A 16041-nucleotide genomic window follows, 5' to 3' on the forward strand; every position below is an offset into this window, starting at 1 on the left:
ATAAAAGATGTTTAGACCGCATATACAGAAAGTTTCGAAATGATTAGCTTATAGCAACACCATGAGGTATTTATGCAGTTCGGTCTGCAGACTTCATTAAACGTGTTTTGCCAATATTTGATAAAAATGTTTGCATTTTTCCCCCCTGCATTGTCAGACTGATGCAGATGACATTTCTTTTCATATTGAGTAACATCTTTAATTTTTCAGTGCATCATTGTAGGAATTATAGTAAAGATGAGTCATAATTTCCACTAGAAACCTCAAAGCATTTAATCTTGAAATATAAAACCGACGAACACAGGCAAAATGCTGCATTTGCAATTATTACAATTTGCTTTTCCCTCTCCAGCGAGTACATTAAAAATGAGATGCTAAACAAACAACTGGACTGGATACCTATGTGAAGTTTGAGTAAAGATATGGCATCTTATCAGTTGAAAAATCTTTATAAGCTGCTGAAATAAATGGAATAATTTATGTACTGAATGTAAATATTCAATATGTGTAAGTCTTAAGCCCCCTAAATTTATTTTTTTTGGCAAAATGAGAAATGATACAGTAATCAGTGAAATGTACAAACATTAATGGAAATGCAGTATATTTTAATTTGTTAAATTCTGACAAGCTTGAACCTCAGTACTTATGAACGTCTTTTTTCTTTTTTCTTTTCAAAGTGCCTAAAGATAAAGTTTAAAACTGGTTCTTTGCCTGTAGAGACAACATTGGTTCATCCCTCGAGTTGGAAGCCTTTTTATTGCATGAATGTTGCTTATCAATGTTAAGCACAAAACATTTCTTTTGTACTTAAATTTTGTGTTAAGTAGCTTTGAACATTCCTCTAAAAATTGTCAGGTACAAGAACTGGACTGAAAATGGTTGAAAAGCAGCCAATATCTGAAAAAGGTTTGGAATATTTCCAGGAAGCCTGGAGAACTACTGGTCAAGACCACTTTAATAACTAAATAAAAATGACAACGTCTGGCTCCTTGCAAGCAAAAGTAACTAAGGGGCTGGCTCAAGGCTTTTTCACAAATCTCTTTGTACCTGCACTTAATTTTACCTCGTGTTTAGCTGGTATTAAAGAAGAAAACTAATCTGGATCACCCATTCAGGAGACATGAATGTACATGGTTAAATTAAGCTTGATTGAATGGTCGCCACTAGGTGGAGGTACTAGGCTCATAGTTCACACTTAACTTCCCTAACTCCTGAGGAATTAAAAGTAATTGACTGCACTCGCAAATATGCACTTCTGCTGGCACAAAATATTTACTTTAGACTCCTAAGGATGCTTCATTTAGTCTTCATCTTTATTGAGTAATTCAGCTGGGAACAAAATCTCAATGTGCAACTAGAGGCCATTTAAACATTACAAATACTCTTCGGGATATTTGTTTACATATTACAGTGAATTTTTTATGAAATACAATAAGCCACATTTAAAAATAACATGGCTACAACTAAGTCGAAAATACAGAAGCAAGCCCTGCAGACTGGAGCACAACATCTTTTAGACTCCTGAGATGCATTTACATCTTACTGGTTACTGATTGAGTATAGAGAGACTACATACTTGTCCCGAATCTGTTGTGTTTTAGTCAAATTTTGGAGCTTGAAATGTTAATTTTTAATGTTATCATTTGATATTTGAAGGCACAGTTAGAAGCAGAGATAACTTGACATTTTCAACACCATAGTGAAACAGTACAGCTGGTATTACTTTGGTCTTAAATATATGTGAAAGTAAATATGCACACATATATTTCATCATCTTTTGTTTAAAACACATTTGCTATTATGGGAAACACACAAATGCATATTATGTCTCTATTCAAGAACAAAGCTTTCTTCATACAAACAGCAGTGTTAAACAGTTCAAAATGAATTAAATGTTATGTAGGATATTGTATCATTTATAATTAATCTTTTGGTGTGTATTATATAATTTTCAGGTCCTTCACATTTAGGTCCAATCTTCCTGTATTACATAAATATTAAAGTGCAAGTTCCAAGCAGTATCAAACTATAGGATATGAATATAATCAGTAGTTACCTTGTAAATCTAGAACCAGTTTTATAAATAAAGAATATTCAATATAGAATGATTTAATAGAAATTACAAATTTTGTTTTAAGGCATTGCTGTGGGAATGAGGCAGGACACTACCAGCTATTTCTCCAACTTCTCCACTTGAGTCCCATTTTCAGGTTTTTTCTGAATCTTGTAGTCTTCCAAAAGTGCTTGCGCTGTGTGCCTGCCAGTCCTTTTCACCACAGCTTTGATCCCCAGGTTGTCAACATTGAAGGCAGTGATACCGACATTAATGGCAGAATTGACAGCGTGGTCTGTGGCTTGTCCTGCCGCTGCTCCGTACCTTCAGAGTCAGATTGAGTGAGAGGTCAGAGCGAGAGGCGGGGAGAAGAGGGTATGGGAAGAATTAATTAATATGTAGTGCAAAGACTGTAAAGATGCCATCATGCGTCGAGTGAATTTCTGTGAGGGAGTGAGGGTTGCAAGTGCATGCAAGTGTGCAATCTGGAATAAATACATTTGTTTGCCAGAATATTGGCAATTTTACCCAATTGGAAGCAGATGGGAAGATTTTTTTTGGCCAATTTCATTTACAAATTCTAACCAAATCAACTTGTATTGACACATGCATGCAAAAACAAAGCAAATGTAATACTGTAGAGTCCAGCTTAGTGATTTCCCAGGAATGCCTAACGAAGCCAAAACGTATTCAAAGAAAGAAACAGTACGGCAGATTTCCATCATTATAAGAACATTTTAAGAATTTCCCTCCTGAAACCAGTTTTTAACTCTGATGTGAAGATATCTGATAACCATTTTGCAGAATTTCTTAGAACACGAGAACCCGTTGAGGCAGGCAGGATGAAAATACTGTCAATTATAACATTTCCTTCAGAAACACTGTTAGAAATCAATGGAATCACTTAAAGAGGCCCCGTAATCCAAATTGGCACACAAGAAAAGGGAGTGAACTGGTACAGCATAGGGCTGAAGAGTGCTTTGTTAAAGAGAACAAAAAAACCCAGAAGCTTGTGTTATGTGCACAATTAGAAGTGAAAAGCATTAAACAGTTGTGGAGAATCAGGAAAAATTACACTTTGTCTCATTAGGAGTGTCAGAGTTGTTTTGTAGACCCCTAAATCTGCAAAGCAAATTGAAGAGAGTGAGTGCACTTTTGGTTTTTGCTTACACAATGTATGCAGTCATTTACAACATACACATCAAAAACCCGTCTCCCGAGCAGTGCTGATCAAAAAATTGCATATGTGCACATTCAAGCAGTGACAGTAGTCAGAAGTAATTAAACTATATTTATTTAATTTCTTACTTGTGTTTTACGGTGGTCACTGTTTCTGAAGCTACACTTGTAGCTATGTCCTTTGCTGCTACTTCCAAACCTGTCCACATGGTTGCAAATCCTGGGAAAACACAAGAGTATTATTTGTATGTGTTTGTAAGGGTAGATACATTTATGCAAAGGGCGTAATAATGAAATACATCAGATTCAGACTGGACAAAATTCCCTTGAAGCGTGTTTTTAACGGTAACATTTCCAGAATAGCTGCTATTTTACACAGCAGACATTCAAGCTGAATTTTGGGAAAGAGGGCAAAGTCAGAGGGTGCCAAACCTGGTGAAAAGGATGTGGTGGTCAATGCAGGAAAAGCAAAACAAAAAATGCTTTTTTATCATGCTCTCTGCCAGTGCATGACAATACACAGCACGGCTGAGGTGTTTTAATCTGAATACTATCCTCTACACACTTGTCATAGAAGAGCTCTTATTTATTTATTTTTTTTAATTTCTGGTCATGTGACAAATGACCAAAAGGTCTTTTCAAAAACGTCTGTGTATATATAAAAGTACAAACAAATAAAAAATATGGTTTTTAATAAAAAACAAACAAACCCAAAAAAAACAAAAAAAATGTTTTAAAGAATATAAAGTGAAAATTAACTTTACCTTGCACACCACTTGCAGCCACCACCATGGCTCCATCAATGTTGGAACGCCCATCTTTATCCTTCTTCATAGACTCTGGGATCAGCTTGCCTCCGTGTTTTTTCACATGTGGAGCCAACTCTCGACCCACGCAGCTAGCAACAGAACACACGCCATCCACTGCAGTAAGAAAGCATTAGTAAATTATAAGTTCACTGCCAAATTAACACTCAAGGACAGTAAAAAATGCTGACTGAAGATGACTTAATGACCTAGAAACTGGCTGACTTTGACAGCTCCTCCTGTAGCTTGCTTGGCAACATGGAGGCCTTTTGTGACTGTGGGGCTGACGGGGGTGGGTTTGTCCTCTGGAGTGATATGTTCTCTGAGTTTAGCTGCCCCTTTGTGAATGGCTATGCCTGTGTACTCAGCTCCTTTGACCAGTCCCCAGCTTAGCCAGGATGCACCTGACAGGATCACACAGGGCAGACAGCGTTAGTGATCATTAGTGAGGACTGCTGACCTATATTCATAAACAATCCAATTCCAAACTCCTAACTTTGTAAAACAATGATATTAAAAACTTAAGAGACACTGCTTACCTGTCAGGATCCCGCTTGCCACCTTTTCACTCCATTCAGGTAAAGTCTTTTCCTCTTCAGTCTCTGCTGGAGTCTCTGCAGGAGCCTCTGCTGGTTGCTCAGGTGTATCAACAGACACCTTCTGGCTGAGATTAATGGTATCTGCAGCTTCTTCTGGAGCCTGATCATAGAGACACATTGGTTAGCCAGTGCAGAATGAAGACAGACAGTGTGGGATGAAAATAAATACTTTGGACAACTTGTGGAAGCTGCACACATCTACAGATGTTCGTCTCCCAGTAACCCCCCAATGCACACAATGCATCCTCTCATTCTGCACTCCTCATTACAATGCGCTATTTGTTTGCTCTCAAACAGACTGCCATTTTAAAAACATCTCTCTGCTGTAACGAAAGATTTGAGCTAAAAATCTCTGGTATACTATTAGACTGAATAATAAAGAAATTAAAAAAAAATGCTTACTTTCTGATGTGATATCACCTCCATTTGACAAGATAATTAGGCTGTGTGCATTCATTAAAAATGACCTTGCCTGGTGTCACTCCAATCAAAATGACACCTCCATCATGGCTAAACTGGCACTTGTCTTTCAGCTGAAGCTCTAAGGTTCTAACTGCTGCAGATAAGAGCATTATAACTGATTAATTCTCCTCACCTGCCTGAGTCAAATCCCCACAATGCTGAGGCAGGGGTAATTTGGGGAGGGCTGCTAGATCAGAAATAAGCAGCAGCAAGAGTTTCATTGCAAGCCAACAATACAGCAGAGTGCAGCATCAAAAGTGTTGTTTGTGTAAGAATCAACAAAACAATTAAACTGGAATTTAAAAAATCTGAAGTTGGGAACGTTTAGATTTTCTAGTTTAAAAAAAAAAAATCTTGTTATTTCTTTAAACACAGAAATCAAATACAGCATGATCTCTGTTTGGGGATATATTTAGCCACAGACTCTACTGTTTGGGAAACACAGGCCTTACAGCCTGGTCTCTGTTTGCAATTGTTTGCCAGATAATACCAAATATTTCATGCTGTTGCAGATCTAACCACAGTGAAACACACTGACCTGAACCCTCAGATCTGTCATCTGGGACAACAGGTCCTGAAACAGTCCTCTGTCTGTAGCAGGGAGCTCAGAGGACAAAACCACTCCCACATAATACCCTGGAGCTGGTGCCATCATGTCCGGAAACATAAACACACCAGTGTTACAGAGTAACACTGGAGAGTTCATGGCCATGAGAGGGTACAGCCAGTCACACACCTGCCAGGATCAAAAGAAAGTGAAGAAAATGCAACAAATGGAAAATGTGATTAAAAACAAATCAAAACAGGTATACTATGATATGAAATGATGTGTGTAATATAGTATAGTAAGTGAATTGAGGTGAAAGTTACATTTAACAGGAGAAAGAAGTCTGCAGACATTTTGTTTTACTAGAAGTTTTCAAAAGTAACCTTGAATGAATCCTGGTTTTACAAATGGTGCTTCTGCACAACACAGTGCGACAAACTAGAGTACACAGTCATCCTGTGATTGCTGCATGTCTAACAAGATTACAGAGCATAACTGTGTAAGCTGGGTTTACGTAATTACTTGCACTCATGTGAATCACTGATGTCACACACTTTCAATAACACCTGGGAAATCCCCCACTAAATAGGCAAATTTTAGTCTCATGACACTAGTGGCATGAAAGGCAAATGTAATCATAACAAATAATCCTGAATAGGTTAGAGCCATTTGGTGTTATTGATTTAGTCTCTTAATAAAGAGCTTAAGCTGTCTACATACCTCCAAACCCTTTCTTATCTTATCATTGACTGGTTGCGGTGTTGACCTGTACAAATCCAACTTGGCAGTTCAAAACACCTCACAACCTTTGATTTCACTGCATCATTGGTTTGTATTAAGCAACTTATTTCAAGTCAAAAGAAAAAGAAAAATCTGGAAAGCATCTCAAACTACATCATGCTCATCTGTGAAGATTCACAACCCATGTGATATGTTAAAAAATCCCCCCCCCCAATAAAAAAAACAAAAACAACCAAAAAACACAAAAAACCCCATTACCAAATAACAGTGTTTTATTTATTTTTGTGACTAACAATTTCATGTTAATATGTGATTCTACACATTTTACGAAACAGGTGGTGCAGTGGCTAGCACTATTGCCTCACAGCAAAAAGGTCCTGAGTTCGACTCCACCATTTTGCTGTGTTGAGTTTGCATGTTCTCCAAGTGTTTGTGTGGGTACTCTAGCTTCCTAGAAGATTCTGGTTTTTAATTTGGCTTTAAGTGCACATCCTCATTCAATTTACAGGTAAAGGTCAAGGTTTTCATCTTTAAAGGTCTTTGAGATATTAATGTTCAAACACTGCTTTAGTTTTAAATGTGTAAAAACAAACAAACACACACACACACAAAAAAAAAAACCCCCACCTCCTACTAAAAAAAACTTTATACTTTTTCATTTATATTAAAATACATTTAGATACACCTGTCAGTTTGGGAGCTGCATGCCCATCTAGCTCCTAGCTACTGTCATTTTCTTTTTAAAACGGAAAATTAAGTTCACACATCATCTTGGCATAGTGCACATGCCTACACATATGAACACTCCAAATAACTTCATTTCTTTTTCTGAATATTGTCACCTGTGCCCCAAATCTGATTCATGTCTGGGATTCCGCCGAGGATGACATCATAGCCATTAACCTACCTACTGGGACTACTAGGGCATTAGGTAAACAACCCTCACATGACTCTGTCCTTAGGAAGGAGGGACATTGATCTTTAACCGGCCTATGTCCCTCTGCTGATGACTCACTGTAATGCGGATATTAAGAAATTGAGCAAACATCTTATGAAATCGGGTAAAGGGACACAAAAAAGAAAAGGAGGAAGAAAATTGATAACATATTTTTTGAGTGATTGCTTAACACCACATGAATGTATAATTTTAAAATAACAAAGTAAAAAGATATATATATATAAATAAATAAAATAATTTTCCCCCTCTCACCTGCAGAAATGCTGGTGGTCGATTAGGCACTCTGTCTGAGTGATCGCTGGTAAACCTCACCAGCCGCAGGTAGCCGGGGTATGAGGGAGCGCTCACTTGCCCCTCAGGTGTGACAAAAAATATCTGCACACCGTTGGGAATGTACAGCAGCTCCTCTCCATCTTCACCTATGCTCTGAGGGGAAGGTGTCGAGTTAGATGTATGACTGTAGAACTCTTCCCCGACCAATGACATCTCCCCTGAATCTGTTCCATATGAGACTGATATGTGACCATCGGCTGCCTGAGGAGAGTAGGCTGGAGGCTGTTCGGCAGGAACCGCAGAGGGTCTGGTAGGTGAGAGGGGTAGACCCACTCCTCCGCTTGGAGGCAAACCTCCTACAGCTCTAGCTGGCTGACCATTAGCAGAAGGAATGTCTGGTGGAGGCGGCCGTACTGGCTTCTCTGTGGTGGGAAGTCCTGGGTAGAGACCTTTTGCAGAAATGCTTGTTGCATCAGGGGCAGATACTGCAGATTCAGGGTCAGAGCTGGTCTCTAGTATGGCCATGCGGGTGGTGATGTTGTTCAGGGTCTCCTGCATCTTCTGCTGCATCTGCCTTGCTGATTCCCAGGAGTTGCCAACACACTCTTCCCCCTTCGAAGGTACACTGATAGCCCTAAGAAGGTGCTGTCGTCCTTTTTTGTAGAGCTCCAGGGCCTGACTCTTGTCTCCGGCTTCATCTGCAGTGAGTCCTTTATTGATGCACTCGAAGGCCCTTTCATAGCCATCTTTGATCACTTGAAGTCTGGCATTATCAAATGCATCTTGTTTAGCTTTCTCCATTGCTCTGAAACAAGACAATTGGTAAATTTCTATTAAGTACAGCACATGCAGGGAAATGATTATCTTGGCTAGACTTTGAAATGGCTAAAGGTTATTCAAATGATATTTTACTGCTTACTTAACTTCGACCCCAAAGTACAAGTACAAGTCACTTAGAAGTGAAACGCATCGCGCAAATGGCCCTCTTGGTCTTTCTAGATCACATGTTACCTGGTTTATTTTCGTTACGTACGTCAGTGTTACTGGTTTAAAACGATCCACTAAAACAGGCTTTAAACACACTAATCCTCGTGTTAAACTTGCTAACACAGATCAACAAGAGCTAACATCTGCGTTCGGACAAAGTCAGGAGCTATGCCACGATTTTAGTGTACCGACAGCAACATATATATATAACACGTGAAGTCGTAATTAGTGATAACTACTAGCTGTCAGCTAGCTCCAACTCACCTAATAGCGAATGATATTAGCTCTTACCTTAGAGAGCGGAAAAACACCAAAGAACAGCTTATTAATTGGCCTGCTAACGTTCCTCCTAGCTAGCAAAGAGTGATAACTTCAATCGGCAACCTGAGTAAATAAACTAGACTTCGCTGCTGGACGACTCCCTAAAGTAAAGGAGAGCCTAGTGGTGTCATGAGGTCATTACTGACCTTTCAAAGCAAAAGTTCCACGACCGACCCGACGTGCCCAATACGATCACATGTCAGCCCCCTTTTAAAAAAATAGATACCGGAAGTAGTGAAACGCCACCTAAACTTGACAATTTTTGTAGTTCGTCACCATAACCACAAGAGGTCACTAAGCACCCATTCAAATAGCTTCTACTGATAAATGAACCATTTGAATAAGGGGACACTTCCATCTATTGGTCATAGTGAGCAACTGCAACAATTTATTTTCCATTAAATCAAATTTCAGTTCCATTAATATCAAGCAGAAATTATGCACTTATACACACTTCCATATAGATTCAAAAACGGTGACTGAATGATGCGGTGGCAGTGTAAATATATTTCTTAATATTAATAAAGAGACACCTTTTAGGACTTCTCATCAATAATGCAAACTAGCTGAACTTATGATAAAAAGCAAGTTCACAATGCAGCATTTTCAACAGTCTCAAGCCATGCTAAGGTTTTTGTTTTGTTTGTTTGTTTTTAAAATATATATTTATAATTTTTTTCTTTGAAGCTATTAACCAAATTTTGGGGAAATCTTGGATGATTCACTATGAATGCAGAAAATTCTAATTTTGATCTGACATGCAATGCCATCAGGTAAGCATGTGGCTGACAATATGTTGATTTTTCAGCATCGCAGTATCCCAGACATGCTGCCATTACAGTGATATTTTACTGTTGCAAAGGTAAGCCAAGAAGGAGACAGAGATCTCTAGTTTGACCTGGAGACCCTGTGTTTCTTACACTTTTCAACAACCAGTATGTATCTGTTGATTGCATCACCCTAAATCACAACAGTGGTCATTAACTGGTACAGCAGTCTTAGTCATGGTGGCCATTGCTGGCCACAATCAATACAGAAAACAGCTGCAATAATGTTAAACATTAACAATAACAACAACAACAACAACAGATCAAGATAACTGGAATAGCTGTTATAACTCTGTAACTTAACACGTGAATGTCAGATGAACAGACCCATGAGTCTTTAAGCTAGTGGCTCCTCCCCTTAGCCGGCTACAATACTTGTTTAGAAAAATGCACAATGGAGCACTATCGGTCATGGATTGGCCTCCCTGTAGCCTGGACCTTACAAGAAATCACAAGAACATTTGCCTGAGAGAGTTTGGGCTGTGCTGAAGAAGGTGGTCATGACCCTTGTGCTTGATGCCCAAACTCAAACTATGCACTGAAGATTGCATGCTATTCCTGTGTCTGCAGCTTACTCAAACTTGCTTCCATAATCCAAAGACATGCATGGGTTAGTTTAATAGGTGATCACCAATTAAAGTAACAAAATGGATATGTTTTCATTAATGTAACTCAAATGAATGTATTCAACAAAAAATTGAAAACAGATTCCCGAAAGCCTCTGTTATACCTCAGAGGTCTGAGCTGACCTCGGGTCACCCAGCTGTTGAGAAAGCTGAAACATTAATCTGCTCAGTGACCGTATCCTGTTTACTGAACACTCACAGCAGCTGTGAAACTGAGGATTCTGTTTACCGGTGCTAAATCATTTTAATGTTCAGACGAACCGTTGACCGACTAGACAGAAAATTATGCTGGTTCATCAAAATGTTGATACAATTGTTGTAAAATATTTCCAGAGGAGAAGAAAGTGAGTCAGGCAGGACATGCCCACTTCTTGTTCGTTGTTCTTCTTTCAACACTCTGCAAATGGCTCATTGAAATTGCTAACACATGTTATTGAGCCCCCAAGGACAATAAGAAAATATCTACAAATCTACTGACGAAAAGAGAAGATTTGCTATGGATTTTAAAAACATGTCACGTTGGCCATAGACACCTTCAGTTACTAGATTTCTGATTTTTGAGACTGCACACCAGAGGGAGTCAAATCCTACCTCAAACATAGATTTTGAGTATGAGGTGGTGAAAACGGCACAGTTTTTATGTTGCTCTGAGTTCAATCTAATCAAAAACCTTTAGCATCCTTCATAGTTGAAACATTTTGTCTAATCATGGGAATGATTAGACATGCAGCTTGGTTCAAATGCGCCTCTAATGACTATGAAATTACCTAGCATGTCGCCATCAAACAGCAGAAACCTACAGGCATTTTAAAAGCAATAAGAACAAATCAACATGCATAATTTACTAAGAATGAACTTTTTCTGAATCACTTGTGTTTTTGTTTTACTAGTCTGACTCTCATCAGTTTCTTAGCTGCTGTGACCCTGGAAAATAGCTCAACAAGTCTAATCTCCAGTTTGACAGATTCCCAGTATTCACTGAGCACAGATGCCAAAACACTGGGACCAGACTGGACATGCTCTTCACACATGTTGCGGTGTTAATCCAGTGCAGCTTTAGCTCACTATTTTGAACTCTGTCATGCCCGAGGGCAAGCTGATGTTCAAAGGATCTGAGCTCCAGTCCTTAACATATGAAGGTCATATTTTTTTTTTTTTTTTTGATCAAGGTCTTTTTATTGAACAAAGAATTGCTTCCAACAACAATTATGGCAAAATTAACAAACAGTTGTGCCCCCACCCCCCCAGAACAGTGTAACTAAAACCCAGCCAGAGAGGAAAGGTACGGAGCCCCCCAGGGGACATGGGAGAAAAAAAAAATTAGGGAGGAAAAAAAAAAAATTAGGGAGAAAAAAAAAAAATTAAGACGGACTTTTGCGAGATCTCGCAAAAGTATTGCGAGCGCTCGCAAAAGTATTGCGAGATCTCGCAATAAGTATTGCGAGCGCTCGCAATACTTTTACAGTGTAGCGGATCTTTTCCAGCTGAGTATAGTAAGATAAGATAAGATAAGATAACCTTTATTAGTCCCACACGTGGGAAATTTGTTTTGTCACAGCAGGAAGTGGACAGTGCAAAAGTTATGACGCAAAAATTAGAATACAATAAGAATAAATACATGACATCCTTAACCCATTGCCCATATACAGGTGGAAGTGGCTCTTTCCATTTCAATAATATCATTCTACGGGCCAAAAGAGTGCAGAAGGCCAGAAGATCAGAGTGTGATTTGGAAAGACTGGCATCACAAGGCGTCACTCCAAAAATAGCTATAAACGGGCAGGGTGCAATTGGAACACCAAATATGTTGGATATGGTTTCAAATATGCTTTTCCAAAAGCTACCCAGTTTTGGACACGCCCAGAACATGTGAAATAGGGAAGCAGGCTCTCGTTTGCACCGGTCACATGTGGGGTCAAACCCATCCTTGATTTTGCTCAGTCTAGTTTTAGACCAATGGAGACGGTGAACAACTTTGAACTGAATCACCACATGTTTAAGGCAAATAGATGATGAAGAAATGCTATTGATTATCTTGTGCCAAGTCTCATCTGTAATCCGTTGGCCAAGATCACTTCCCCATCGTTCCCTAAGTGATTGCAATGTGGACAGCCTAAAATTACTCAACAGCTCATAAACATCACTTATAACCCGCTTAGCATTTGGCTTAAAATCAAAAATATCATCCAAAAGGGATGGTGGTGGACAGGACGGAAAGCAGTCAGTATTAGAAGCAACAAAATTCCTGAGTTGTAGATACCTGAAAAAGTGTGACTGAGGGATCTTGAACTTGTTCACCAGCTGTTCAAATGAGGAAAAGATATTGTCCGTGAAAAGAGCAGCCATTGACGTTATTCCCAGCTTTGTCCATATGTTAAATGCCTCGTCCGTCAAGGATGGGGAGAACATGCAACGTCTATGCGGTGGTGCATTAAGAGAGAGTTCAGTCTGTTTAAAGTGCCGTCTGAGCTGATACCATAACTTCAGTGAGTGGACAACAAGAGGATTCGTGGTGAAGCTGGAGATCGGTCTCGCCAGAGGTAATCTGGCACACAGCAAAGACACCAGGGAGGATTGACTCACCGATAGCCGCTCCAGTGTTACCCATGATGATGATAAATTATCATGGTCTTTCATCCAGTACAATAATGCTCTTATATTAGCTGCCCAGTAATAAAACAGAAAATTTGGGAGTGCCAAGCCTCCTGCGCTCCGCGGTCTTTGTAATACACTCTGTTTCAGCCTAGGTGGTTTTTTGTTCCAAATGAAGGAGGAGATTTGACTATTTAGATTATTAAAAAAAGACTTGGTTAAAAAAATTGGAAGACACTGAAAAAGATTGAAGGTCATATTTAATAAGAACTTTGTTCCTGTGTTTCTGTAAATTGTGCTCAAAGTGAATAAAAAAGAAATCTGTTTTTCATTCTCTTATTACCGAATTTGTTTTCTGAAGTTAGTTATAGTTTATTATTCATCTCATTGAATTGTACGTGCATCATACTCTGCTTCACTGTAGTTTTTGTCCAGTTGTGCTGAGTGCACTACAAACAGGTTGCCTGTCTTTACTTTGATTATATTACCAGATGGGGAAATTTTGAATTTGTTCTGCTTCACCGAGAGGTCGACTAATGTCTGTAGCTGGAACAGGCTGGTAATAACATGTCTTCTGTTGTTAAGGTTGGCCCACATATGAGCAACATATGTATGGGTCACCATTTTGGAAGAGTGATTTGCTTTAGAGCTATAGATTATGGATTTAGTTTGGTCACAGCAATGTTTTTTCTATGTGGACATCAGAATTGTCTTAATAATTCATTTTTGAACAGTTAAGAATTATCAAATGATAATGATAATTATTAAATTATCATTAGTGCAGCACAAACTAAAAGTTAGAGGTGGCATAACAGAGAGAGTATGACTGTTAGTCTTGCTGTTTATTCGCTGTTTTCGTGAAGAGTTGCAACATTAAGATTGGTTTTAACCAGAAACAGGTTATTTGAATTCTTTGTGTAAACAGACTTCAACATTTCAATACTCATGGAGCTACTGAAACACATGCACAATGATTAATGAGGAATTACATCCCAGCCAACACTCAAATGATATGCATGTGGGTTTCTGGCTTTGCTGATCCTCAATTATTCAAGTAACTTACATTCAGTAACCTGCTTTTTTGTGGAGTTTCAGTTTCGAGTTTATAAGATAAAAGTCAGATTAAGCAGCTATAAAATGAGTTATTTAAGAAGTTATTTGGAAGAACCAGACACAAGGCTGTAATGAATGTACAACTCTTTTACAGGCAGCTCTGTGGGTTTTTTCCACATGACTACTATATAATGTTCATAATGCCCCTTAAAAAAAACCTTAATAAAACTGTTTTGTCCAGATTCCCCCTGCCTGACCTCGTATTTTCCTAGACTGCTAGTCTTCAGTTTAATCACAGTGCGGATCAAAACATACCATTACTTTAATGATTAGTCATTTAAATCGCATGTAGTTGTTCTCATATTTATCTATTTTTATCCTTTGGCCAGACTTTCATTTTAGCTGTAGATGCAGTTATGTCAGTAATTTATTGCTGCCTTTTTGTCAGTGTCACTTTGTTCCAGATACACACTTTGTTTTCCATAACTTTTTGAGCATATATGCGATTGTCGGTGTTCATAAAAACAATTATAATCAGAAGAGAGTAATGGTCACGTCCACTATTTAGTATTTCTTTTATATCGGTTTAGGAGAAAGATCGGAAGAAAAATGAGGGATTGAGCAGGAATTATGGCACTGAGGGGCTTCTCAGGCATTGTGTAAACAAATTTATGCCTGTGTGCCAAAAAGAAGAGCCTTTCTAAATGGAAGCACAAATGCAATCAATCATGGACTGTTCCAGGCTCAGATTTTTGCTATGCAGGTCTAATGTTAGGTTTTTATAGTGTTTGTGTGTATAATAGATAAATAATTCTCTCAATCAACATTATTCCAAACAGTACTATGATCTGTTCAAAATGAAGACATTCATCTTGAGTAAATGATTAACATTTGTATCTACTTATTTATATGTCCTTGTGCAAGCCCGCTAAATAAGCATTCACCATAACAAGGCAACTATGTCACTGCAGTGGCGTAAGATGGCAATTAACTTGAGACTAGAACTTGATATACATAAACAATAGTATATATGTTGTTATCCAGTGCACATCTCCTATGAACCAGTAACAAAATGGGTAGTGGTATCCCATGTGTTTCATGTTTTCATATTATGACCATGAAATAAACAGGTTTGTTAAAGAGCTAATTGTGCATGAATGAGCTATAACTATAAGCAGAAACAAATGGAAATTGTGCAACCACAACAAATGCGAAAAAATGAACAACAAATGATTCCAATTAATGCAAGCGTCAAAACGAATTGCCTTTTTTTCCTGGTGAAGCTGTAAAAGACACATTAAAATATGGTGCAGCTGTGTCCTCTGCACTGCATTTTTGAGCCACAAATACACGCCGCTTGTCCACATGTCATAAAACCCCCATATAAATTAATGGTTTTCCTAACAGACATCAGGATCTTAAGTCACAGTTTCCCCTCAGCCCTCCACTGAGGTCCGTATTATAGAAAGTTAGTGTCCCTGAAGTGGCTGCAAAAAGTCAGTAAAAGAAGAAAAAGTTCCGCTTCAGCAAAGCCCTGTTCTCTAAAAAATGTGAGTATTTAAAAATAATCTTGATTAAAAGAAAGCTGATAAAAAAGTTTGGGCAACAAGCTGATTAAATTAGAGGAAACTAAAATACCTTTTCTTTATGAAAAACTAAATGTGTGCATCCTGACCTCTTTTTTTAATCAAATGCTTATTGTCCTCAGTTGAAATCCACATAAGCTGCACAGGGCTGTCTGAAAAAAGAAAACTGGATCACGGTCGCTAGTAAACCTGTCTCAGGCTTTGTGATTTATGGACAGAGCGATCATGTTCTTTTCTGACTCCAGCAAGCTCTTGCACTATCATCCCCAAGGTGAAACAATGCTTCAATATTTGGGAAAGCTCGCTGTTCCTACTTTAACATCTGGTTCAAAGGGTGCTAAATATTGAACAGCGTACTACTAATCTGAAACACTGCTTTGATAGGAGTCATCAAGAATGACATGAAGTTAACTTAAGCGCTCACTCACAGA

The 16041-nt window shown here is 38.5% G+C and overlaps 1 protein-coding gene across 3 annotated transcripts; it reads right to left on the reverse strand.

The window, feature by feature from the left end:
• Positions 1–134: 134 nt before the first annotated feature.
• spartb (spartin b) lies at positions 135–9125 on the reverse strand. 3 transcript variants are annotated; one of them, XM_085380899.1, is made up of 8 exons: positions 9073–9125; positions 7598–8423; positions 5638–5835; positions 4578–4737; positions 4248–4442; positions 3997–4155; positions 3362–3452; positions 135–2377 (listed from the first exon to the last, which is right to left on the reverse strand). In XM_085380899.1, exons 2-8 carry the CDS (start codon positions 8417–8419, stop codon positions 2173–2175), a joined length of 1830 nt encoding a protein of 609 aa, XP_085237025.1. In that variant the 5' UTR covers positions 8420–8423; positions 9073–9125; the 3' UTR covers positions 135–2172. The 3 variants fall into 3 exon arrangements, with proteins under 3 accessions (XP_085237025.1, XP_085237024.1, XP_085237026.1); XM_085380898.1 differs by lacking the exon at positions 9073–9125 and adding an exon at positions 8897–9066 and having other exon boundaries at positions 137–2377; XM_085380900.1 differs by lacking the exon at positions 9073–9125 and adding an exon at positions 8897–9066 and having other exon boundaries at positions 2235–3175.
• Between the last annotated feature and the right edge of the window lie 6916 nt (positions 9126–16041).

The sequence above is a fragment of the Rhamphochromis longiceps genome, linkage group LG14 (assembly GCF_057381845.1).
Source record: "Rhamphochromis longiceps isolate RC_006_pf linkage group LG14, R_longiceps_female_GT1.1, whole genome shotgun sequence".
NCBI classification, from domain to species: domain Eukaryota; kingdom Metazoa; phylum Chordata; class Actinopteri; order Cichliformes; family Cichlidae; genus Rhamphochromis; species Rhamphochromis longiceps.

Bases quoted from the DNA above. Each gene is read 5' to 3' on its own strand.
- spartb (XM_085380899.1), bottom strand. From the start codon at position 8,419: ATGGAGAAAGCTAAACAAGATGCATTTGATAATGCCAGACTTCAAGTG. The intron at 5,836-7,597 runs GTGAGAGGGGGA...TGATCCTGGCAG, and splicing joins GACCACCAGCATTTCTGCAG to GTGTGTGACTGGCTGTACCC. The intron at 3,453-3,996 runs GTAAAGTTAATT...GTGTTTTCCCAG, and splicing joins GGCTGCAAGTGGTGTGCAAG to GATTTGCAACCATGTGGACA.